The sequence below is a fragment of the Necator americanus genome, chromosome I, assembly GCF_031761385.1.
Source record: "Necator americanus strain Aroian chromosome I, whole genome shotgun sequence".
NCBI lineage: Eukaryota > Metazoa > Nematoda > Chromadorea > Rhabditida > Ancylostomatidae > Necator > Necator americanus.
The window spans coordinates 36,734,571-36,759,498 of NC_087371.1; the positions used below are offsets into that span (position 1 = coordinate 36,734,571).

General features: G+C 36.6%; 1 protein-coding gene across 2 annotated transcripts in view; it reads right to left on the reverse strand.

Moving 5' to 3' along the window:
* Nucleotides 1-21,972, reverse strand: part of RB195_007997 (uncharacterized protein) — a gene marked incomplete at both ends in the record, with an annotated part of 36,989 nt that extends 15,017 nt beyond the window's left edge. The window contains 10 exons of one of the 2 annotated variants that reach the window (XM_064181942.1): nt 1,931-2,058; nt 2,281-2,382; nt 4,344-4,428; nt 10,378-10,582; nt 10,730-10,841; nt 15,217-15,333; nt 17,971-18,042; nt 18,926-19,015; nt 21,780-21,845; nt 21,889-21,972. In XM_064181942.1, the coding sequence (XP_064038694.1) occupies nt 1,931-2,058; nt 2,281-2,382; nt 4,344-4,428; nt 10,378-10,582; nt 10,730-10,841; nt 15,217-15,333; nt 17,971-18,042; nt 18,926-19,015; nt 21,780-21,845; nt 21,889-21,972 (1,061 nt within the window). The remainder of the gene's footprint in view (nt 1-1,930; nt 2,059-2,280; nt 2,383-4,343; nt 4,429-10,377; nt 10,583-10,729; nt 10,842-15,216; nt 15,334-17,970; nt 18,043-18,925; nt 19,016-21,779; nt 21,846-21,888) is intronic. The other variant, XM_064181941.1, reaches the window with a different exon arrangement.
* Nucleotides 21,973-24,928: the final 2,956 nt, after the last annotated feature.

Below are 24,928 nucleotides of genomic sequence, written 5' to 3' on the forward strand. Positions count from 1 at the left end.
ATTCTTGGACTTCCAGGAAATTCTTGGACACTTGGAAAATCAGCATTCTATAATCCTCCTTTTCTTTTGAAGTACAAAATGTTTCTGTATGGTAGTAAATGTTTGTAACTTTCACATACGTAAGAATAATCATGCAATATATTGCAGTAAATAAATAGGAAATCTCTGTAAGTTATTTCTGGAACTTTCTTGAGATGTTTTACGGATCGTGACAACAAGAAAATAAGACTACATATATCTACGCTTTAGAATATTTGAAAGTATTTTAAACGTCAGGTACTCGATTTGCCTCAATCCTGAAAAAAATAATTTTTGTTCTCGCACACGGTGTTAAAAACCTGATCCGGAATAGGGATAGGTTTTAATCAAGTTTTTGTAGTTATTGAGTTTTTAAACTTATTTCGAGGTCTCATTTCTGTAGAAAGCGGAAAGACTTCTGAGTTCAAAAGTATTCGGAACTAAAGATTCGACTAGAACTCTGAAAAAATGCCCTAGGAATGAGTTATAGGAGATTTATTCCTTTAAAAAGATTTAATTTCATCCGAAAGTCTAGGAAATCCTTTTTATGGGCAACTTCAAAAATGCATTTTAAAAAACTAAAATATTTTGCATTTTCGACTATCTTTCGAAAAAAACGTCGGTTTTATCAAATTTACTTTCTTCTGAACGTCCAAAAAAATCAGTTGAGAAATTTCTCTCAGTTCGTTTACTGCTCCTCTCAACAAATGAAAAAACCGACTACTGGGAATTAAACTTTTATTTTGGGCTTATTTTAGATGGTATCTTCCAAGATTGACGTCATAGCTTTTTTTTCTGGATTCTTCCACCATTTTTCTACAATGATCCCCTATCTATCTTCAGAGCAAGTCATTTCTCAAATGTCAATAGGCTTCAGTGAAATTACCTCGAAACCGCGAGCACGTTTTCCTCAAAAATTCGACTTAAACGTCTTTAATGTGACGTAAGGAAAAAATCGAAAAAACTCACAACGCAATAGAATTCTCAGCAAACACAGCTAAGCATAAGAATATGAATAATGGAGGTTCCATAATGGAGGAGAGTGGCTACTCCTTGAGCTCCGAGAATGGCATGAGCAGCTTGAAGGGGGCGGGGCGGCAGTCCCACACCGACCAATCACCGACCTCCTGGCGGAGGTATAGAGAGCTTTACGGCTGAGCAGCCGACGGGTGATGGATGAGAGGTCTATGAGGGATTAGACGTGCAGAGAAACTCCAACGTATTGTTTCCAAACTACACATTCATTCTCGTAAGCTCCCGTGAGTAAGGACCATTGCGATCAGTTTCTCTTCTCATGTGTTCACGGGACGAATTTTCGCGAAGTTTCCGGAGCTTCTAGGACTTATATGTAGTGAAACAAAGCTCTCCTTTGCGAGAAAAACTTTCCGAAAGAATAAAATTCGTCGCTCGCTCTGGTTACTGTAGTTTCAATCCAAACGCAGAGGAGAGAACCCTGGTGGTCTTAGAAAAAGCGATGAAAACTTCTCAAAGTAAAACTGTTACCAGAATTCCTCTGGGACCCTGAAGTGATGCAGTGTGGTTTGTCGTTATGTCGCTCACATATCACTTCCGTTTAAGCTCTCGCCTCTTTCTTCTTGAGGTCGGTTAAGCGCGGAAATAAAACAAAACGTACATAAAAACTTCACCGCAAAGCACCAACCGGGGATACAAAGAGGATTTTTTCTTCCAGAAGAAAAAAGTGGAGGACCTTAGCATGGAAACGGTCGAATGAAAAAAACTAGCGTTTTTTCCACCATGAATCCAGTCCAACCATAAACCGCCGTCCAACAACGATGTAATTTATCTTGCATGTTGCGCGCGGCAAGAGACGTCTTCAGATTTCCCCCGGGGTGAAATCCATAGACTTCTACAACGTTCCTTACGGCTGAACTCTATCGCAAAAAAAAATCACCTGTTATCCAATTGAGTCCATGCGTTCGTATTTTGTGATTGTCCTGTGCAGGGAACTCCGGAATAACACACGGCTTCGGAGATTGGCCGAGATGTGAACGGACAGTCCTTACCACCAACGCATTCAACCTATAGAGCCAGGAAATCAACATGGATTCTTTTACGCTAGAATAAATATTACTAATTAATTAATTATCTAATCAATAGCACAGTAATTAATATTTGTTCATAATTAAGTGATAAACAATAGATAAATAACAAAAAAATTTAAAAATAATATTAAATTATATTATATAAAATATTATAAAAAATAAAAAAATAATAATAAATATAAATACTAATAGTAGCTACCGTGCGTCTTCTCGTTCCCTGACCACAGGATACGGAACATTTGGTCCATTGTCCTGTTACCCAGTGACCACAAGACTCGTTCGCGCACGCTTCTTCAGAGATCTGGAATGGACACGAAATTTATCCAGGACATTGAATTTTGAAAGAAAAATCTCAAAAAAAAGACCTAAAAACTCTCTAGAAACTAAGTAAATCCTATATTGAATCGTTCTCCCAATTATTTCCGAATATTCGAGGATTTTTAAGCCCCTTTTGCAGGGCTTCCTTGAGAAGAAAGTAGACAGGGATTCATGGTTTTGTGGCAGAACAACTGACGACTTTGCCAGAAAGCAGTACTCAAGACTACCGTAAGCTTAGTAATTTTAGGTGGTTGCTTAAAAAGTCAGAAATTTCCTCTTTCGTAAATTTTCTCTACCGTTGGTGCACTAATTCTCTATATTATAGGTTAATGAATGACAACTAGCGGTTTTTTTTTCAAATTTAAATTCGCGCAGAGAAGAAAAAAGATTTTTTTTTGCGTTGTGTAACACCCTATTTGAAGACCTTTTTTTCCTCCAAAAAATAAAGTTCTTGGTATTTTGCGTTGATTTAATTTTCGTTTAACTTCTACATAAATAATAGATGCAATTTTGAAGTGAAAATAAATAATCAATGAGAAAATGTATGTGTATAGCGACAGAACGTTGTCTAAAACCGGCATAAGTATGTAAGGGGACCTTTGGACGTTGTTTTTATTTTGTTTTGAACTAATTGTTACTTTGTCTGCCTCAAAATTATAGGTTTCTTTCCACATTCCGAAAGCTTCAAGAAGAAATCGTGCGTTTAAAAGTTAGACGGTTTTTTTTGAATGAAATACGGCCCAACGGCCGCAATACTTCATTTAAAGGAGGGAATGATTATGATCATATACTTAGGAATATTCTTCGACTGTCTTAATATATTTTTTTCTTTCTATGCTCAGTAATAAGGACCTAATCCATTCCGAAAAACACGAAACTGTCAAGGTTCACTGTGAATACAAACGAATCAGAAAAGGGAAAAAATCTGAATAGTCTCAAGACTCTTGCGATTTTCTCCGGGATTTTTGAGATGAAAAAAATTTTTGAGCATAGAAATTGATGACTTGTAGAAATAATCGAAATGTCGTACAAGTTTCTGGAAAAAAGTAGGGTTCATAGCGTATGTGAAATATTGTCAGGAACTAGTTTTCCCTACTTATCACAGAAACTAGTGGAAATTCTTAGACTTTTGATAGCTGTATACTATAAATTAATTACAAAAATTACAATTTTATTTGAAAATTACTATAAATCTTCTATAGTTATGGCTCTCAAATGATTTCGTTAGAAACAATCCAGCACCGAAAATTTTATGATGATGATCTCTGCAAATCATCATTATTTGCTCAAAAATCGCTTCTCCTGAGATTATTTCGTTTTTTTTTCTCCTGTTTGGCTAAGTTCTACTTTTACAACTCCAGATTTTAATTCCTTACAATTTTCTTCCGCGAAATCTCACCATGGGATTCGGAAACGGCACAACCACTACATGATGAAGAATATTGTTAAATAAGCAACATGATTATTGCTAGTGGAATCCAATTCCAAACACTTGGAGTTATCCAGAAAAAAAAACTAATAGTTTTTGAAACAAAAACAATTCAAATTTCTTAACAATTTAGGCGCTTGGAAAACAATTCTTCCTCTTGGGATTCCTCAAAAAAAGAACAAATGGATTTATATCTGTTCAACAACTTTCTCTTTCGAGTGACATTCCTTGCTCATTCTCTAATTCCTATCGATTTCACTAAATTCTCTTAGCATTTCTCTTTCTTTTTTCCTTTTTTCGCTACTTTTATACCTTCCATAAATCTCACAATCTCTTTTTGGCTCACACTTTGAAATACTTTCTTGGTTCTCATATCCAGTCTAGATATTTATAGTTTCTACAGAATGCTCATGCTTGCTGGGGCATAAATCTGGAAGATCTCGGATAATAAAGATTTCATGACTGAAGCAGTGCCTCCGTTTCTCAGTAGGGTTCGGAAGAAAAACGTCACCTACCGGTTTTGTTTGATTCTCGCAGTACTTCTCCGGCACATTCAACGTCTGATTCACCGTGTGATGAACACAGTAAACGCTTCGTGTTCTCCGGCCACCACCACAAATCGGCACACATTCGGACCAATCGGACGCCAGCCAACCGGAATAAAAAACGATCAAACGGCGGATCCATCCATCTCACCACATATCATACGTCAATAACTTAGCGCACTGTTGCGAACGTAGCAATATCATGCGGTTTAGTTCAGCGCAAAACTTCGTTGTCGAATAACTCGAGCTTTGAGGATGAAATTCAACAAGAACTTAGAATGCACGATATTACTCGACAAAAAACCGAAAATATATAGAAAAAAAAAGAGATTTTGCATCCCAATCAAATGGGCACTCCATGCATGTTACCTTACGAATAGACAGAGAGAGATCAGCACGTAAAACCTACCGACATCTGTAAAGTAACGTTCAGAACGAGAAACTGTTGATAATTTCGAGAAAAAAAAGGAAAAATGGAGAAGAATCTTTGTTAAAGTATCGATCAATCTGTTTGCACAGGAAGAATCCGGGCGGTTTCGAACCAGCGACCGCGTGTGCTTAGTGGTGACCTTTTACCACTGCACTACTCTGCTTTAAAATATAGTGCTATTGTATTTTGAAGTTACGTCGCATATTTTATTATTTTGTTATTTTATTATTATAGTTAAATTATTATTTATCTAATATTTATTATTATAACTAAGTTATTATTTATTTATATTTATATTTATTTTATTTATTATTCTTAAAGTTAAGTTACTCACTTTGTTATTTTATTTTTATGTTTAAATTATTACACATTATATGAATTACATTACATTTATGTCATTATATCTGTTTTTATACTTCACTTGTTAATTTTTTTTTAAATTTTATTAATTCCTTATTTTCGAATTGTCAGTGCTCGAGGGTTACAAATTTATTTTACGAATGGATAAAAGATGCTAAGAATAAATCTATTGAATAGAAAAACTGGAATTTCACAAGTGACGCCGTCAAATTTCACACTTCCTAAATTTAAGGGATTTTAATCTTTTATTTCAATCATTTTAAAAGCTTTCTTTATATTTTGTTCATATGTGAATAGTAATTAAGGGATTTTAATCTTTTATTTCAATCAATTTAAAAGCTTTCTTTATATTTTGTTCATATGTGAATAGTAATTAAGGGATTTTAATCTTTTATTTCAATCATTTTAAAAGCTTTCTTTATATTTTGTTCATATGTGAATATGCTTTCGAATGTACTATTCCGTTATGATTCACTCGGCTTCTCGCCTCTAATCCAAACGAAATCTCTGCCGAGAATACACGAAAACTCATTCATCTTGTCGATTGTCTCCGAGGATTTCCACACAGCTAACAATTTGGATGAAAAGAGAGGTCTCTCTCTCTCCGAGAGTCAAACGCTGCACCCGCCACGCAATCGAGAAAACTGATGATTTTTCGGAGTAGTGACGGCTCTCCTCTCTACAGATACATCATTCATTGTCTCTTCTTCAAGCGTTTTACACCAACACTACATTTTTCTAGGCAGACAGAGATGAAAGACATGTGAAGAATTGGATTTATGCCCTTATTTTGTTGTGCCCACGAAGTTTTGGTGAAATTCTTTTAGTGACCTTATGTCTTGACAGCCTAGTCTTCATAAAACGCTAGTCATACCGGCTAGCTGAGCTGGTGAACCACCGCGTTCTTATAGGTAGTCATAGTCATCCAGGGAAAGAATTTCGCGCATCAGAAAGCAGTAAATGAGAACTTTAAAGGCATCACCCCACGAATCTGAGGTGGTACGGATTTCAGGTGGAGTATTCTTATACGGGATAGTAGATTATGGGGAGGGGTGTGATTCCGTCCATTTCTTCCTAATTACCTTAAAAAACGGCCCGGAAGACGCTGCGCCGCACAGGGCTGGCGCGCTCCAGTCGAACTCTCTACAGAAAATAGTGCGCCAGAACGCCCGAAGCCGTATCTTCCGGGTCGTTTTTCACGGCAATTAGGAAGAAATGGACGGAATCACCCCCCCCCCCCTTCCATAGTCTTCCATCCCGTATACGAATACTCCACCTGAAATCTGCACCACCTCTGATTCGTGGGGTGATGCCTTTAAGAGCAATTGAGCTAAAAACTGGACTATGACTTACGGAGCGCTAAGGACTAGTTCACAAAGAGGAGTCAACAAACATTCTCACGCACAAAAAACTACGGAGCGCATCTTGCACGCTGACGCCCTTTGTTTTTCGTAACCGTTAAAAGTTTGAGTAAGTCCCTAGTTCGACCTTCTTTGAATCTTGGCATCGTAAAGTTTGATTGAGGTGAGCGTTATGATGGCCCGCTTTTCTGACGTTTTCTTTGATTTAATCCGTTTGCAAAGTCATATCTTGTGGAATGACGAGGCGTTCGAGAGAGTAAATTACACAATTACATGTCTTTGATTTTCCAGGCTCTAAAGTAAACGACGACGCCGAAACGTTATCCAGAATAAATAAAACTAACAATCTTGGTTCTGCTTTTTTTTAAAAAAAAGTAGTGCACAATCAAACTCTACGTTGGAAGTTTGTTCGAGAAAAAAAGAAAGAAATCTCCGTGGTGGGTTTATATAACATATGGTATATATTGTGAGAAGTACGATTTATATCTCTGCAAAAATCACCGTAAAAACCATCAATTTGCCCATTTTGATTAATGATCAAGTGTCGTCAAATAATAGATGTTGTCGGAGCTCACATTCACTTGTTCGCATATTAAAAAGTTCAGGTTTGATGTAGTTAGTACGTATTTAGTTGCTAGTCCATTAATAGTTCTAGCTATAAAGTTTGGAAGGTGCTTTGCCGTCTTAGAAACGTATTCATAAACAATTAAAGGTGAAAAGACGGGAAGATGCGGCGCCGTACACAAGGCTGGCGCGCTCCAGTCGAACTCCTTGTAGAAAATAGTGCGCTAGAACGCCCGGAGCCGTATCTTCCGGGACGTTTCTTACGGCAATCAGGAAGAAATGGACGGAATCACCCTCTCTCCTTGATCTCCTCCTACCCCGTATACGAGTACTCCACCGTGAAATCCGGAAAGCATCTCAGATTCGTGAGGTGATGCCTTTAAGTGAGTTCAGCTCCTAATTCGTTAACGAAATGCCTCTGTTTGATCCTCATCGGAGCGTACTTATTCGCTATTCGCCCTCTCATAATGTAAGCTTCAGCGACTAGAGCATCACCGTCTACCACCGGGTGATGTAGAAGCTTAACTGCACAGAAAGAGAGCAGTTTACCTGACCGTTAGTCTGCCATCGACCAAATATGTGGGTCATAACAAAGAACATTACGTAGAAGTACATATGGTATAACGTCGGGATGACAGGAGGATGACATAAACATCTTACCCGACCTACTGAAATAGTCACAAAAGACTACCATTGTCTTTTGTTCATGTTCTTCTCGTCGGGTCCCGCAAAGAAAAATGTGTGCATGGAAAGCTACACATTCCTTAGCAAAAATTAAAATTAACAGAAAATTATAGAAACGTTGCAGAAAAATTATCATACTTTTGAATTCAGCACTTTTTTAGCTTCCGAATTCTCGTATTGTGCAAAGGAATTTTCATCATATTTTATGTAAATTTTTCAATATTCTAGCAAGTTTTTGTGCTGAAATCAGTTAAATCAATCCAGAATAGTATTCGAAGAATTGGAAAAGTCTTTGTTTCTTCCTTATTATTATTTATTTAAGACAAAGACTGTTTCTTAATCTGGGCATAAAATTCCTCAAAGTTCTTTCTTCCTTTTGAAAAATACTTGCGTATCTTTTTTTTCTTCTCAGGTCATTTTCGCTATGCGTATGTCCTGCACAGCTTTTTTTTCAAAATTACTTACAATCTTAATTCCTATTGCAGAATATGAATAATCATAGGTCATTTCTTTATTTTTTTTCTTTTTTTCTTATTTTCTTCCTTATCTTACTACTATTTTTTTGTTTTCTCATTCACTATTATTAATCTTTTTTGAAATCTTTTTATTTCTTCTTCTTTATTTTCCACCTCTTTTATCTGTCTTGGCGTAGAATAGAATGCGATTAGTAAAATTTTTTCCAGAGAAAAATCACGTTCTATCGCTCAAACACTAACACAATTAAGGATAAATTCGCAAAAAAAACACACACACACACATTCTCCACGCTTCATTTTCGCCTCTGCTCGTTATTCTGGAGCACAAACACAATAGCATGTATTTGTCTACATCGTGCTGCATCTGATGCTCATTTATCATCACGTCACGATCAGGACGACGTCTTCTCCCTCCGTCCAGACAATTACTCCATTTTCGTCGACGCACCATCATTTCTCTGCTTTTTCGATTCTATCTATGCCCAGTCATGAAGGGCTTATATAACTATAATTACTCGAGAAAAAGTTGGAGCAATATTTTTCGAAAAGCAAAAGAAATGAGTGCGACTTTTTTCCCCTACTGCTCAACTTACTAGCTGCCGGGAAAGTGCATTCTACTCTAATACTGGGTGTGAATAATGTTTATAATGTCGTTTAGACCATGTGTGGTCGCTGAAGTCGACGCTATCAAAATTATTGGAAAAATTAATTGTAAAAAAATTATTGGAAAAAAAATTTAAATTATTGGAAGAAAAAATAAAAAAATTATTGAAAAGTGCAAAGATTAGAATTCGAAAGATTGTAACCTTGTAAAGGTAATTTTTGTCGTATTCACTGGTACCTATTTACATTTTTATTATAATATTATCTAGTTAATTTTTTATATTATTATTTTCAGGTGATAAATCCGCAGTCACCTTGTTGAGAATCAGAAATTGAAGTCGGAGTCGATCGAAAATTAAGAAAAAAGTGACTTTTTTCCAGATATTGTGGTTGCATCGAAAAAATCTGCTCATTAAAGTAAAATTCTAACATTCTGTGAACCTTGCCTTATCTATCTTCGTTATTTAAATATTTGCGTTCTAAAATTTTCAAGTCTTCATAAAATGTAATCTTCAGAGATCAATTTGAACTTAAATATCAAAGACACTTAAGGTAAATTCCGTTCTTTTTCTGATTCCAGCTAGAAAAGCGTAACGATTTTCTTTAACTTCACCTTAAATTTTTCAAACTAACCCAGGATTCTCCTAGAAAAAAAAAACAAGGAAAAAGTATGCGGAGAACAAAATATTTTTGAAATATAATAATAAGATAGATTATCAATAAATGGAAATAATTATTTAAAAAATAATTATTATCAATGAAAATAAGAAACATTAACTTAAATAAGTAATAATTAAATAGATATATGGAAAGTCACCATAAATAATAAAGTAAATACAATAAGAAACAAATAACTTTGAGAGAACTGAAACAGAAAGAAGATGAAATTGAAAACTTTGAAATAAATAACTTAGAAAGAAATTAATTTAAAAATATAATAATTATTCTTTCCTCGAATTAATTTAATCAATTAATAGAAAGAATTTTATTTCAAAAAATGGTTGTGTTTGTGCCAGCGGTTATAAGGTGTCAAGCATCACTGGCTGTTACTCGACCCGCCACCATTATGCGCGGCCGGAGCACTTATGCTGCTGTTCGCCGGCGTTTTACCAGCTGTTTTATGAAATTCGGCAAACACTTGAGCCACCTCCTCTAAGGAGCGGAGCGACGAGCCCACTACACGCTTCGATCTCGCTACCGCTACGTCTAAACAAGCGCCAGTATATTAATTGCCCTCCATCCGAGGGAGGGAACCTTAGGGCGCGGTCCATGCGTGCTTCCGAAAACCCTCGTCGAGAACCCCGTAATCTTCATTCTTTGGCCCAACATTAAAGTGAAAAACGACCAAACGCCGGCCGAAGCCAAATCCGCTATCTTTTCCTATCTTTTTCTAGACTAAACATAGCACGGGGAAAAGAAATCTTCAAAAACCATTTGAGAGTTACACCCAAAATTCAAGTTCAATTCAATTCGAATTTCAAGCTCAGTGGTTCAGGGGAAAAACGCTCGGAAAATCCACGAAATACCTGCTGGGACAGATCAGTAACGGACACGACTTCGTCTTCAGCGGCGGTTTTTTCCGATCAGCACAAAGTCGTTCCGGAACCACACGACCGGTGTTCGCATTCACACAGACGATAATGGCGCGCGATTCGCGCACGTCCTCTTCTTTCCCTTCGAGGAAACCGCGTGCTGCTTCCTGGCAGGATGTCGGACATTGCGTGAATTCTCCTGGAAACACGGTTAGCATTTCGTTCCTCGACTCATTTCGTTCACAATTCATAACATTTTTATTTATTTATTTATTTATTTATTTATTCATTTATTTATTTATTGACTTGAATAAAATATGTTATGCAATTAGCAATCGCCACTGACCTGACTCTTTCCATACAAACTGTGAACTGTCGCAACTGTCACCTCTACCGCCACAAACACCGCAAACGTCAAATCTGAGCGAGGATCCAATCACGTCGTCGCATCCAACGACCTAAACACAATTTATTTGTTTATTAATTTTTTAATTTATTTATAACGCTCAATGGTGTGTCAAAAGGATTTAGGTGGCAAGGACGAATACAAACAAATACAAAAAAAAAACACAAAATAGTAGTAAATCAATAAAGTAGTAAATAGTTGTAAAATAATAATTTAATTTACGCCGAAACGTTAGCCAGAATAAAGATCAATAACAATCTTGGTTCTGCTTAAAAAGTAGTACACAATCAATAATTTAATTATTCAAAATGTTTTCCTACAATTTCTCTATCTATTGGGCGGGATCTTAGTTTTTTCGCTCTCTGGTTGCTGTGGATCAGTGTGTACCATAATTTCCCCTTCTATGAATTCACTTAGGTTGTTTTGAAGGAGAATACACGGATTATTTTACCATTTTTAGTAGTATCCAATATATTTTTTAGAGAAACAAAGTCAGAAAATAGTGCTGGTGGTTTCTAATTGACGTTGGACCCGAATGAAAGGACCCGAGAGAAGCGTTCAAGAGGAGGAGGAACATCATTTTCCGATGGATTACGAAAAACCACGTAAACCATGCATCTTAGGACAGGATCTCTGCAGGATACTGTACTACAGAATACTGTAGTGATATTTTAGTGAAAAACCGAAAATTCGCTCATCCAATGACCTTTCATCGGCTTCTTTTAAAAATTCAAATCGAGCATAATGCGTCCATGCCAATAAAGGACTCTTGGAGTCTTTTTTTTGGAGTGGTCGCTAATTTCTTTTTGCTTTAGTCTTCTTGAAATAATCATAAGGGGGTTAGAGAATAAAGTGTCTGGTACCTATGCAAAAATAATAATAATAATAATAATAATAATAATAATAATAATAATAATAATAATAATAATAATAATTCTAGCAACACAGGGTTACACTCGATGAGTCGATGCTCATCAAATGTTCTCTTCCTTACGATTACAAGTCTTTTCCTTCCATTCAATACTGTGATTTAAAAAAAATTGCAAATTTTCAAAGAAGAGCGAACAAACACATCAACGGATCAACGGAAAATTTTTGTTTAAAACTTTCCGGCAGTTATGAATCGCAAGGAAACCATGGTGGTTTCTCAGGATTGATCACATATGCTTTAAAAGGGAAATGGTAGTTGGAAAAGAAAGATCCTGATCAAATACCATGAATGTAAAGAATAAAAGGATAAAGTGTCTGGCGTTAATCAATCCGCTTGGGACCCGCCCCCACGTTCATTTCAATCCAGAATTGTTTGAGGTCTAGGAACGTGTAAGTGGCCCCGTAATATGACTTGCGGGGGCTAGCCGACGGGTCAAGTCAGTGCTTTTATCCTCCCAGACAATTCTGGCACCAATTTATCCGGACCCCGGAGGGATGAAAGGCTTGGTTGGCACTAGGGCGGATTCGAACCTACGTGGTCGATCGTGCAGTTACACGATAACCTCTTACTGATTACGTTAATCTCACCCATTTGAAACAATCATAGCTCAACATGACATCCACTTCTGTCGTTTTTACTTATAAATCTTGTTTGTGTCCGGGATCTGATGAAAAACAACCTCAATCCACATAAATTAGCAGATAATGATGCACCTGTCGTAAGTGCACCATTTTTCAGATCTTTGCTGCAAAATTTCGGTTTAAAACCAAGTTATTATCATCATAGATTCATAGAGGTTACAAATCCGTTCGTATGTATCATGTAGGCCCTGAATTAATGTAAATTCGGCTCTTTCCAGGGATTCAATTGCCTATTTTAAACAGTTGGGTTTTAAACAGCGTCAAAGTTTTGAACTAGCTTGAATTTACAAGTGCAACAGTACGTCAAATTCTTAAGTTAGTTTAAATTTACAAGTACTAACGTAGATCATAGTACGGCTTTTACTGTTATTGATGTCCTTGTCAAAAACAAATAAATAAATAAATAAATAAAAACGACAGCGCTTCCGTCTTATCCTTGACCCATTCAGGATGATAGGACTTGGCAGTGTTGTCGTGTGGGTTTTTTTTCTCGGCACTTGCTTTGTGTTGGACTAAGCGAATTTTCGAAATGTATTCGCACTCCATGAGCATTTCTGGAAGATCCCCAAGTATATTCCAACATCTCTCGAAAGTTATTATTTATTAATATCAACTTTTTTTCTGCAGATTTCGCGATTTTAATTTTAATAAAAAACGTTGAGATGAAAATTTCTCAACACCTCCACGTGTATCTGGAAATTAAGATTTTTTTTAAAGGAACATTTTTTAAAGAATTTTTTTAAAAGGAAATTGAGCCGTTGCGGCTATAGGGAGCTACAGAATGAGGCAGGAACTAAGCTAAAAAAAAATTAATCACAAAAGTCTGCTTTTGAATTATAAGGGCTCTGCCTCAGCTTTTTAAAAAATAATTTAAATTGTTTTAAGTAGCTAAGATAAATTTATCAAGAAATCTTTATTATTCTGTATTTAGCGTTTTATTGTGCTTATATTGGGGAACTAGTAACTTCCAGCATCTTTAGGTCTTTAGAAAATGGCTTCTATGGCTCCATTCTGACCTAATTATATACCTATAGGATTGATTTGAGCATATTTTTGGCTAAAAGTGAAGAACTTATATGGATTAAGTGCATTCCAATAAAATCTCTCCAAATGGATGGCTTTATTTCGCCGGAACTCCACCATCACATCACCGACAAATCATTCATTCCAGAGTTAGATGGTATTTTCGAACAATCACCTGCACTTCAAGTTCCTCTCCCCCCCGCCACAGAGTTATACTTAGCAAAAACTCGAAAGAGCAATTTCTGGAGAGAGAAAAAGAACAGCAACGGTTGGCAGCAAGGGCTGCTTATGTATCCAAGAAAACCTGCGCTCATAGAAATAATGACGTCATCCGACTGCTACTGAATGACTAAGCGTGGATGTAATCCACGATACATGTGATAAGAGGTCCCACCGTGTCTGCATTGGTTTACAAACGCGCTATGGCAACCAACCCTACCATACCTCTTGGGTTGATAGTATAAAACAGCAAATAAATTTAAAAAATACATTATATATATAAAAAATTGTAGTACAAATGTGTTCATGAGAACGACGGTGCGCCTTCATGACCATTTTCAAAAGTCACTGTATAGGCCTCCGTTCTTAAACCTCACAAATTCTGAATCGAAGTTCAAGCCGTTGGCGCATCCCAAACAGAATAATACCAATCACTTTATTGCTTATCCTTGACAGTCAGGAACATCCTTCCGTCTAACTTTATCACATTATTTAGGGAGAAAAAGAGAGGTGAGGTTAAGGACGCAAAAGGAAAGGAATTATTTAGAGAGGAAGAGAGAAGACAGATCCAGGAAGAAGAAGAGAAAAGTTGGACATCTCTTTTTCTAACTTTATGAGTTTATTCAGAGCGAGAGGAAGAGAGAAGACAGATCCAGGAAGAAGAAGAGAAAACTTGGGCATCTCTTTTTCTAACTTTATGAGATTATTCAGAACGAGAGGAAGAGAGAGAGGGGGGGATAGAGACAGAGAGAGAGAGAGTTAGGAGCTTGAAAAACAAGAGCTGTCTGGGTCGCCGTATTTGATACAGTTTTTGTTCTTCTCAGCTTAGAGATATCTACGGTTCCAGAAAAGACGATCAGAGCGTTCTAACCCCCACAAAGATTTCACATCACAGATCCGTAAGAAGAAGCGCAAAACCCCATTCACTCAGAAGAGGGAAACACGGAAGAACAGTGTCAAATTGAACTCGAACTAAGTTTGATGGATGTGGAGAAGTTTCCCGAAAAATACACAAAATCTCTACTAACTTCTGTCGCAAAATCCGTCGCAAACCGTCGGAATTCTATGGGAGTAACTCTAACTCAGACAAAGTGTGTTGTTTCTTTTTCCGTTCTTTTGCACCGTTTGTACATATCATTGTATAAATAAATAAATAAATAAATAAATCTGGTGTAAAACTGAGGTGAATATCCCCTCACGGTGAGGAGATAATATAACTCCCAATTAAAATCTTCTTACGCTATACCTGGTTCTCTCTGGACGTTTGTTCAAATACCACCTTAACTCCACACATAGATGTTATTTTTGTCAACTCACTGGAAAAAAAAAACATACGGGAAATGTACGAAAAGTCACAATTGGATTCTGCTGGATCTCAATACAGTAATTCAAGGCTCCATTTTCTGTTTCCGAAAAGTTATCCGACTATCTTTAGCCTACAAGTGATTTTTTTTACTGAGAAAGAGTGCGTAAGAGCATCTTCTTCCCCCAAATTCATATCATTTAACGCATTTTCTGTGCGCATGTGTCTTTTCCTCACTTTCCTGCTTCATTCCGTTCGGGTCCTCACTCCATAGTCTGATATAAAATGAAAAATCGAATAAAATATCTACCTGACACGTGCCGTGACTGCAAACCGCTCGATTACTGTCGGCCTGACATGGAACACCGTCGGCCATACGCCATAGGAAATGACTTCCAGACGAACGTGATTTACAAACAACTTCGCACTGCAAATAATATTTTCTTTTGAAAAATATTTACCGGTAATCCTAATGTTTGATATGTTTCTAGATAGATATTTTTACGGATTTTTACGAAATGTGGATTTCCTTTGCTGCAAGGAATCGTCAAATACACCAAAAAAAGCTGAAAAGATCCACATTTCTTTTCTTTAGACAAAAATATGACTGGAACATAAATATTCGTCTTTGCTTTTAGAGAAATGCCGCTGTTTGCTGGAATTTTCTCCAAAAGAAGGACACATAAAATTTTCCCCGGTATTAAGGCCCAAATTGATGTCTGCAGGAGTTTTTCTATTGAATTATTTGTGTGTGGCCAGAAACTTGAAACGAATAAGCAAAAGGGATAATTTTGTTTAAAAAAAATCATTCATTCCCACCATCAAATGGATCTGCACTGGAAAAGAATTCGGGAACAATGCTGCTAAGCATTCGATCAAAAATTCCATTATTTCCCGAAGAGATTAGACCTCAAATGGAACCTTTTCCAAAATTATTCTTCACTGTTTCCACGACAAAGTCATTTCTTCGAGGAACGAAGGGAATTTTTTGCCAACGTGACACCAAACTTTTTGCTAGTTACTATTATTTGTATTGCTTCGTCGAGAAATTTTAACGAATTTCGAGAGAAACAATATCTGTGGAAAGGATTTTGAAGCGATTCAACCTTTAAAAAACCTTCAAAACCTTTGGAACCTTTAAGAAAGTTTAAAAACGATTTAACTTTTAAAAAATCAAACTTTGTACTAAGGAAATGCTCTTTCCAGAGGCTCTCAGGAATTGAACTGAAACCTATAATACCGAGAAGATGAACAGAATAGTTGGATTTTTCCTTGGTTTTTCTAGGAGGATTCTACATGTGTCAGAAAATGAGGTCATGAAGGTTAGAAGGTTCTTAGAGACATTTCCGAACTACAGAATGCATTCTTCCGGTACTATAAAGAGTAATACAGTACCCCGAAGCTGCGAAAAAACAAAAAAGAAAAAGAAAAAGAATTAGAAAAACAGATTGACTAATTGTCGTAACACTAATCGCTTGCGCTAATCGCTAAGAATATGCTACTTCAGTGGTCGACGGTTCGAAACCGTCCTAGTCCCTTCCAATCATTGTATCCCTTCGTGTTCGATAAACCGGTACCAAACTTGACCTACAGGATAGAATCACTGACCGGAAACATCTTTTAGCCCCGCAAGTCAGGCAAGAAATTTTATGAATTTCGAGAAAAAAAATCTGTGGAAAGGATTTTGAGAGTGATTCTCTCCTGTCATTGGAAGGCTGCACACCAGTTCATTGACCTCAAATCGATTTGAGTTGAAGTCAAAGGGTAGGTACACTCCCACATCGTGCGCTTTATGATTTATTCACTAGATTTTCCCCTCGAAAAACCTTTGTCCTGAGCCAAGGGATATTTCTATAACGAGGTCCATGGTTTTTTAAGCGTACCCTTTCCGCAATTTCCTTCATTATTTCGTCCCCTATAAATATTACAGTATTATATTACTCTATATTACAATTTAGTATTAACCAATTATCCAAGATGTAACGCAGAGAAAAAACCCATCAACATAAAAGAAGAACGTGAAGGTTGGTATTGGTGTGACGGGTTAGGTCATCGATGGAAATCGGTACAGAGATCAGTGACAATGGGAATTGTTCCCGAAGATGTTCCCCGTTCGAAATGGAAAATATGGAAAGCTCGGAGGTTCCACTGCTTCGATTACTATCGTTCTTATCACAATTCGGCCGCATTTGACCTACCTACAATGAAAGCGATCACTAAACCGCGGCCTACTCTGGCGCGAAGAATATCTTTGCAAAGCGTAGGATTTGGAACTCGGAACTCTAACCCTTCCCAAACCTTTGTGCTGAGCCGAGAAAACATTTCCATAACGAGGTCCTTTAAGTTTTTATATTTATTTTATTTATATTTATGGTTTTTTAAACGTATCTTTTTTGCAATTTCCTTATGTACTTCGTCACCTATAAATATTACAGTATTATATTACCCTATATTACAGTTTAGTATTACCCTATGAATATAATATTCAGTGAAGTCGAAGTCGATTTGTTTGATCAAAAAAAAAAATTCGATTCGCTTGTGCGATCTGTGATCAACCGGTGTTATTTTAGTGGCGATATCGATCAATATTGCGCGTTTCTAACGTTATATAGCCAATTTTTTGAAAATTTTAATTTTTTTTTTAAATTCTCCCAACTTTCCATTGAAGAACACTAGGGAAACAGACTTTAACCTGAGAAAGACTTATAGAAAGAAACTGCAGTCGATAAGTTCGATTTGTTTGATTCATTTTGATTCCAAAATTTTGATTTTCTTTTTGAATTTTTGTGAAAAATGAAAAATGAAGTTTTCATTTTGATTCCAGAATTTTTTGTAAAATTTCTCCCAATTTTCCATTTAAGAACACTAGGGCCCAAGAAAGGACTCATAGAGGAAAACTGCAGTCGATAAAATTGAGTCTTTGAAATTTCAATTCACTTCATATAGGAGCATTGTTATTGATGAGAATAGAAAAAATAAATTTACCACCTCATCACTCATAAATCCCAGAAATTCATAGCGACGATGGATATTTCACAAAAAAAAAGGAAAAATGAGCTATCACCTGTTGTTTGGAGAGTATTTCTTCTCCACCACAAACAGTTTCTCTCGATGTTCGATGCAAAGTGTCGCATTCCTGAAATTACACGATCATATTTTCGCTTATTTCACATCTTTTACGGTTATCCTTTATCGTTTATCCTTCACTTCGTACATTTTAGGGGTCCCATTCAAGGAGAGGAGCGATGGTTCACGCGGAATGAGCTCGCCTACGGCTAGGATGCCACGAAATAATCGTAATGTGTGGACATGAATCACAGCCGTAAAACTATGGTGCTTTGAGGAGTGAAATGCGGTCGACGAAAGCCTCGAATTATTCTCCTCACGGACCATAATTCTGGTGGAGCCAGTGAGAATTTTAGGTGGAGGTTGAGGAGACGAATGAAAAAAAACTGAACACCATTGGGACACGGATTTATTGAATCCGTGAACGAAACCCTAACATAACATGTGCAAAGTGCATTAAAGGCATCAGCCCACGAATCTGAGGTGGTACGGATTTCAGGATTTCCAATATGGGGTCGTAGACTATGGAGAGGTAGGTGATTCCGTCCATATCTTCCTAATTCCCCTAAAAAACCGCTTGGAAGATGCGGCGCGTGTACAAGGCTGGCGCGCTCCAATCGAACTCGTTGTAGAAAATAGTGCGCCGGAACGCCCGAACCCGCATCTTCCGGGGCGTTTTTATGGGAATTAGGAAGGAATGGACGGAATCACCCCCTCACCATAATCTACGATCCCGTATACGAATACTCCGCCTAAAATCCGTACCACCTCAAATTCCTGGGGTGACGCCTTTAAGATTATTTGGAGGCTAAATTCAAAGCGACACATCCCCTTAGATGTTATTTTATAAGAAAAAAACAAGGCAACAAGTTAACAAGCAAATTTAAAATATGTAATTTTAAAATAAGCCACTTTTTTACTCCAAATAGTTAAAATTACTCAAAAAAACTCACTTTTTCGTTGCACACCTTGAACCTAACCGAATGACCGGAACATTTGATATCTAAGCATCGACGAAGTTGTTGCGAGACTCCACCACCGCACTGAAATTAGGGATTTCAGGAGAAAAATCAAATTTTCGATTCGCAATCCCATAAATGCATAAAATTTCGATATCTTCACTATTCGGGAATTAATGTGGCTAAGTAGTTAGCGACGAATACATAAACAAGTAAATAAAAACACATAAGGTGGAACACTACGCCTTTAAGAATTGGCCGCAATGTCAGACTAACAAAAATTCCATTCGGAAAACTTCGTGTTCTATTTTTAAACTAACAAAAAAGCATAGGCAAAAAACGTAAAAATAGCTAAAAGTTAAATTAACACCCTAGGATCACACTGTGAAAAAGTGAACAGCTCACTGAGTCGCAGCTTATCGATCATTAGCACTGATCGTTAAGATCCCACGGAGGATTTTTCGGATTTTTCCGGCTTATCTCTTTTCTTTTAATAGTTAAAGAGAATAAGAGGCTTTCTCAGCATAGCCAAATACCAAATACAAAATCAAATATTCAAAAAAGGCTGTTTTTAAAAATGACTCAAGCAAGAAGAAAAACCATTTGATCTTTATTTGATCTACAACTGAACTGATCAATGGTTATCTATCGGATAAGTGGTGGTCTGCAATTTTCAGTTGTCAAGTTTTGAAAAGCACCCAAGAACGGTTCTATCGAGTCGAATCCTGAGGAAAAGATCAAGCATCCAATGATCCGGAGCATCGATCATTTAAACAGCTGGAAAAAGGTGAATTACTCGAGTTATTGTAACTAAATTTGAGGAAACTCTCAAGATTTCGATGTGCAAGAGAAGTCATTTAGGATATTCAAGTTCCTAAATTCCATAAATTTCTTCTACCACCAGCTGGACTTCTTCAGCTTAAATCTCGAAGCGTTCTCAAAGCTATCTACATGTACTAGGAATATCTACTGGTCTCCTCATTAAAATGAGAAAAAAGCAAGGATATGGCTGGATAATCGGAATCGCTATGGAGACGAGCTTATTTCCGCATCATTGTTAATCTCAGTTCTTCCATGCATTCTATGAAAATTTCCATTTTTTTTTCCTGGAAATGTTGAAGCACTTCAATTTTTCCGTTTTCATTCCAGTACCTCGCCTTCTCTTGCTCTCTGAATAATCTGATAGTATTATTTAGCAAAACGTTCAGTAATTTTACTATTATCCAGACAAAATCAAGCGAATCCAAACTGACATCCTCCGAGTAAGTATCTTTTCTTATTGGATGGATCCGCAAAAAATGTTTTGACTTATTTCATATTTTTCTATTTCAGCGTTCCGTAAAGGATAATTTTTTTTCTTCGTAGGATTGTAGGACTAAAAACGGAAAAATTTTGAGTTGATGTTGAAGTTGAAGGATGAGTTATTCTCGAAAACAAACAAATCAATTAATTAATAATTCAATAAACAAATAAAAAGTGATAAAATAAATAAATAATAAACAACAGTATAAACACACAAATGTGAATGCGATATATTTTTTCCCTGCTCCATGAAATTCCTGAAAAAAAAAACTTCGTATTGGTGGAGTCTGTGCAGTGATTTATACGCTCGTGTTGGGCAGCATATCAACACCAAAACACTTCACGCAGCATTGAGAGGGAATTCCTCAAATACGGTCGGATTTGTCCATTGAAAAAAATTTCAAAATTTTTTTAAGCTTTAGAGGGAAAATTACGTCCCATTTGAAATAAGCGAACAAGGAGAAAACGTTTTATGATTTACTTTTTTGTTTTTTTCAATATTAGAACCGCCCCAAGCCAAATGTTGATTGTGTTCTAAAAATGCCTAGTCAGCTAACGCATCAGTAGGAGTGGTGCAAAAAATTCCCAATATTCTAAAACGTCCATTCTAAAAAAATATATTCCTATATCCTATGTTTTATACTTTAAAAAAACCTTATTCCACTTTAAATTTAATATTCGGATGCTCTGGAAATCTCTAATCGGTTTTCTATGGATTTTTTCACAAGTTTTTTCGGCCAGATAAATAATTTTCTTTTTTTTTGCTCAAATGAACTCTGCTCAATAGTTTTTTTTTTATTAGCTGAAAATATGTATTTTAGCGCTTTGCTTATTGTGCTGATATAATATTGCTGCCTAGAAAATTATATAGAAGGAATCAGAGAATTAGAGAAAAAAATCAGAAAAAGGAAAAGAAAGAAAAAAAAACTCAGAAAATTTTCACATCAAAATTTCGCCAGAATTTATGCTCATTTAATTGAACTCATTTTTGCTTTTTTTCTTTTTTTTTCTGGATCCAAAAATTTATCAAATATCTTTTCGCCCTACTTTGTATATAAATCTTTTTATTCCTCCATTTAAAAGATTAGTTGTGAATCATTTGGCATTTTTAGATCCTTATTTTTTAAAATGATTTACTATGCCTGTCTGCTGAATTAACGACTGAATTTTCCGAATAATAGAAAAGAGAAAGAGAAAATTGGGACAAATCCATTGCGAATTAACAGATTTTGGATTTGATTTTGCACTGTTAACATAAAAAATTTATCAAAAATTCATTGTGAATTGTTTGACATTTTTAGATCCTTATTTTCTCATTTTAATCAATTTATCAATTTAATAATCTTGAGCTCACATATTTTCTAACTACATTTCAATGTGCGCTCTTCGAACTTTCAATAAACAAACAAGAAAACAGCTCCTCTTTTTTTTCTGGTTCATAAAAAATTTATCCAGGGGTCGTCACTTTGTTTCCTGGTCCCTTCACTGCTGTTTCGAAAAGCTCTGTTCGCACGCCCTGACCCCGTAATTAATTCAGTGTACCCACCGTTCTGGAGCACTGTGTCCACGGTGACCATCCAGCCCATCCGAGAGCCGATGCGAATGACCACAACTGAAAATAACGAAGTTTTCACGTGCCACTTCAACTCCCATACACAATTGTCGCTAGTAGCGTTTTCAAGTCGGCTACTAGCGAAAAGTTCTCCTCTTTTAGCAGAAGAGGATGTGTCGGTGCGCATCGCTTGAGTAGACACGCACTCTCTCAGCGAACACGGGACTCTTTGTGTGTGTGTGTGTGGAGTGACGAGGCGACCACGCATAATAATGACCATCTGAATACGCGCACCGCTCGTGAATCTCAACAATAGCTTTTTCAGGATTTTCACCTAGGGATACGGGGATTCTTTTCTGGAAACTATTGGACTTCTGCATATCTTTTCTCCCGTTTTTTGATTTTTTTTATATTCTAGGATTCGCGAGATGTTATGTTCCAGAAGCTGGTGAGGGTAATCAGATAATCAACGCCAATCTCTGCGTGAACCGGCTCCAGAAGCTGATCGATTCGGATTTGAAAAACGCCGAAAACCCCTCGAAGTCGAACTGCTTCATAAGAATGCGAGACATCACGCGGCAAAGGTAAAGCGGCGATTTCTGGAGGGTCTGTACTGGATCACTTTGCTCGTTCTTCTCTGTGGCCTGGATCCTTATCTCATCCGACAATCACCTCTCCCAGGCCCTGAGACAGCCCCAAAAAAAGATTTCTGTTGGGTCTGCGCCAAAAAAAAACATTTCAACGCCGCGATGACCTCAAAAAAGTGCTCGAGAACTTTTTAGCGTCGCAACCTATCTCCTTCTGGAAGAGGGGCATTCAGACTTTGCTCATTAAGTGTTTACATGACGCTGATAATGACAATAATCACATTGTTGACCTCTGAGTTAAATTGAGAGAATTTCCAGAAAAAAAATTGAAAAATTTTTTCACAAGTAGGAAAAAAAGATTTGCAAAAAACGAATAACTTGTAACTTCTCCGCCTTCTCCTACACTCACACACATCCATTGTGTCCCAAACGACAATCAAACCACCGCCAATCATTTTCGGTTGCTTGGTGAGTTTCCTGAAGAGGGGAAATGTCAAGGGAATTTTGCGCTGGGATGCGCTTTCGCAGAATCTGTCATAATCGACACCCGTGTCAGGCTTCTCTCGTATGTTCTCGTTCTCTTTTCCGGAGCTGCCAGCTCCCAGCGTTCACAAGGAGCATTTTTAATGAAGTAGTTTGCAGTTGAAGCGGAGAAAGGAGCCACGCTATACTCGAAAAGTTAGAAAATTATCATAAAAATTAAAAATTACCTTGTTGAAGTTCTCTTAAAGATTATCTTGTTGGAGTTTTTCTTATGGTGGAAGTTTGAATTATTATAATCTAACTTTTTGGAGTCCATGTTTTTGGAGTCTATGGACTATTAAAAACTTTCTGGAGTTTTTGGAGTCTTTTTGGAGTTATTTTCTGTAAGAGTACCGTTTTTGCACTTTTTTGAGTTCACAATTTCCTCATTTTTTCGCTCCCGTCATTATTTTTTTGAGAATTTTCCCCTGCTTTTCTCTCACGATGGGCTAAAAAAAAATTCGAAGAAAATATCATGCTAAAAATAAAGTAAAATATTGAAAAAATATTAGCTCTTTGGTACATTTTTGCTTCTGCGGTTTTTGCACAATTTAGTGGATCAAACGAGGACTAACTTCTATCATTCATCAAATGAAAATATGGGGCAAGAGATAGAAACATAAAAAGATGAGAAACGTCCCTCATCGGTCTGGATCTTCCCGTGATGACTCGGTGGAGCTCGGCTGCCACGACAACGAAAGCGCCGCCACGACTCCCATGGCACCAATTCTCGCCGCTTAGTGTAGACATGGTCGTAGATATTCTGCGCAGCTCATTCGATGACATTCACGATGCCATCCGAAGTTACTCTTCTGGTATGAACAGAAAAAAAGGAAAAAATCGTGTAAAAAACCCTTAAGCCAAAAATGTATCAAAGAACTAATACGTAGTTTTTTTTCGAAGTTTTTTTTTAAGTCCATCGTGAGAGAAAAGCAGGCAAAAATTCTCGAAAAAAATGAAAGGAATGAAAAAAGAAAAATGAGAAAATTGTGAAAAATCAAAAAATGCAAAAACGTTAATCTTACTAGTCCCATTGGAACATGAATAGTAAAAAAATAGTGACATAATAAGGAATGGAACAACACTGGCTTATAAAATAAAAATAAAATTCCTTTTTGAAAGAAACATAAAATTTTACAATAAAGTAGAACTTCGCGTGATTTTCGGAAGAAAAACGGATTCTTTATAAAATTTTAAATTAAAATTTAACAAATTCAGCACCACTTAGCATTTGAGACAAAATAAATATGAATTACACCATCGAAACTATTGAAAACATTAATGTGGATACTAGTGCTAAAATGAAAAACTCCCTTTTTAAAATATTTCAAACAGAATATTAAAATCTTTAAATTATGATGAAATCTAAATGAGTAAAAAAATCTGAGATTATTTTTCGAAGTGGAATTCCTAGTTGATTTTGTTCTGGAGTCGCTTTGGAGAAGATCTGTTCTTGGTATCATTTTCGATCATTTTAAGTTCCATTCGTCATAAAATCCCAAACAAACGATTTTTATAGAAATATCAAAAGTTAGGGCGGGTGTAGTGCAGCGGTTAGAGGTTCCGCTTACTGCACAATCGATCGGAGGTTCGAATCCGCCTTAGTGCTCACCAAGCCTTTCATCCCTCCGGGGTCGATAAATTGGTACCAGGCTTGTCTGGGAGGATAAAAACACGGGATTGACACATCGGCTAGCCACCGCAAGTCATTGTATGGGCCAGACACACGTTCGTAAACCTCAAACGATTCTGAATTGAAGTGAACGTGGGGGCGCATCCCAAGCGGATTGATTAACGCCAGAAACTTTAAACTTTAACTTTTATCAAAAGTTGCGACATTTTTTATGATAATCCGAATTCGTTGTTCGTGAAGAATGTCACAAAAAGGGAATTTCAGGATGTCGAGAATGTTCGAAAAAAAGAACCAAAAAAAAACGCAAAACGCTTCAATCCGTGTGTATTTCACAGTGACAGCTGAGAATGACAGTAGGTGATGGTGGTGGTTCTTTCTATTACATAAAGTACATCCTAGCT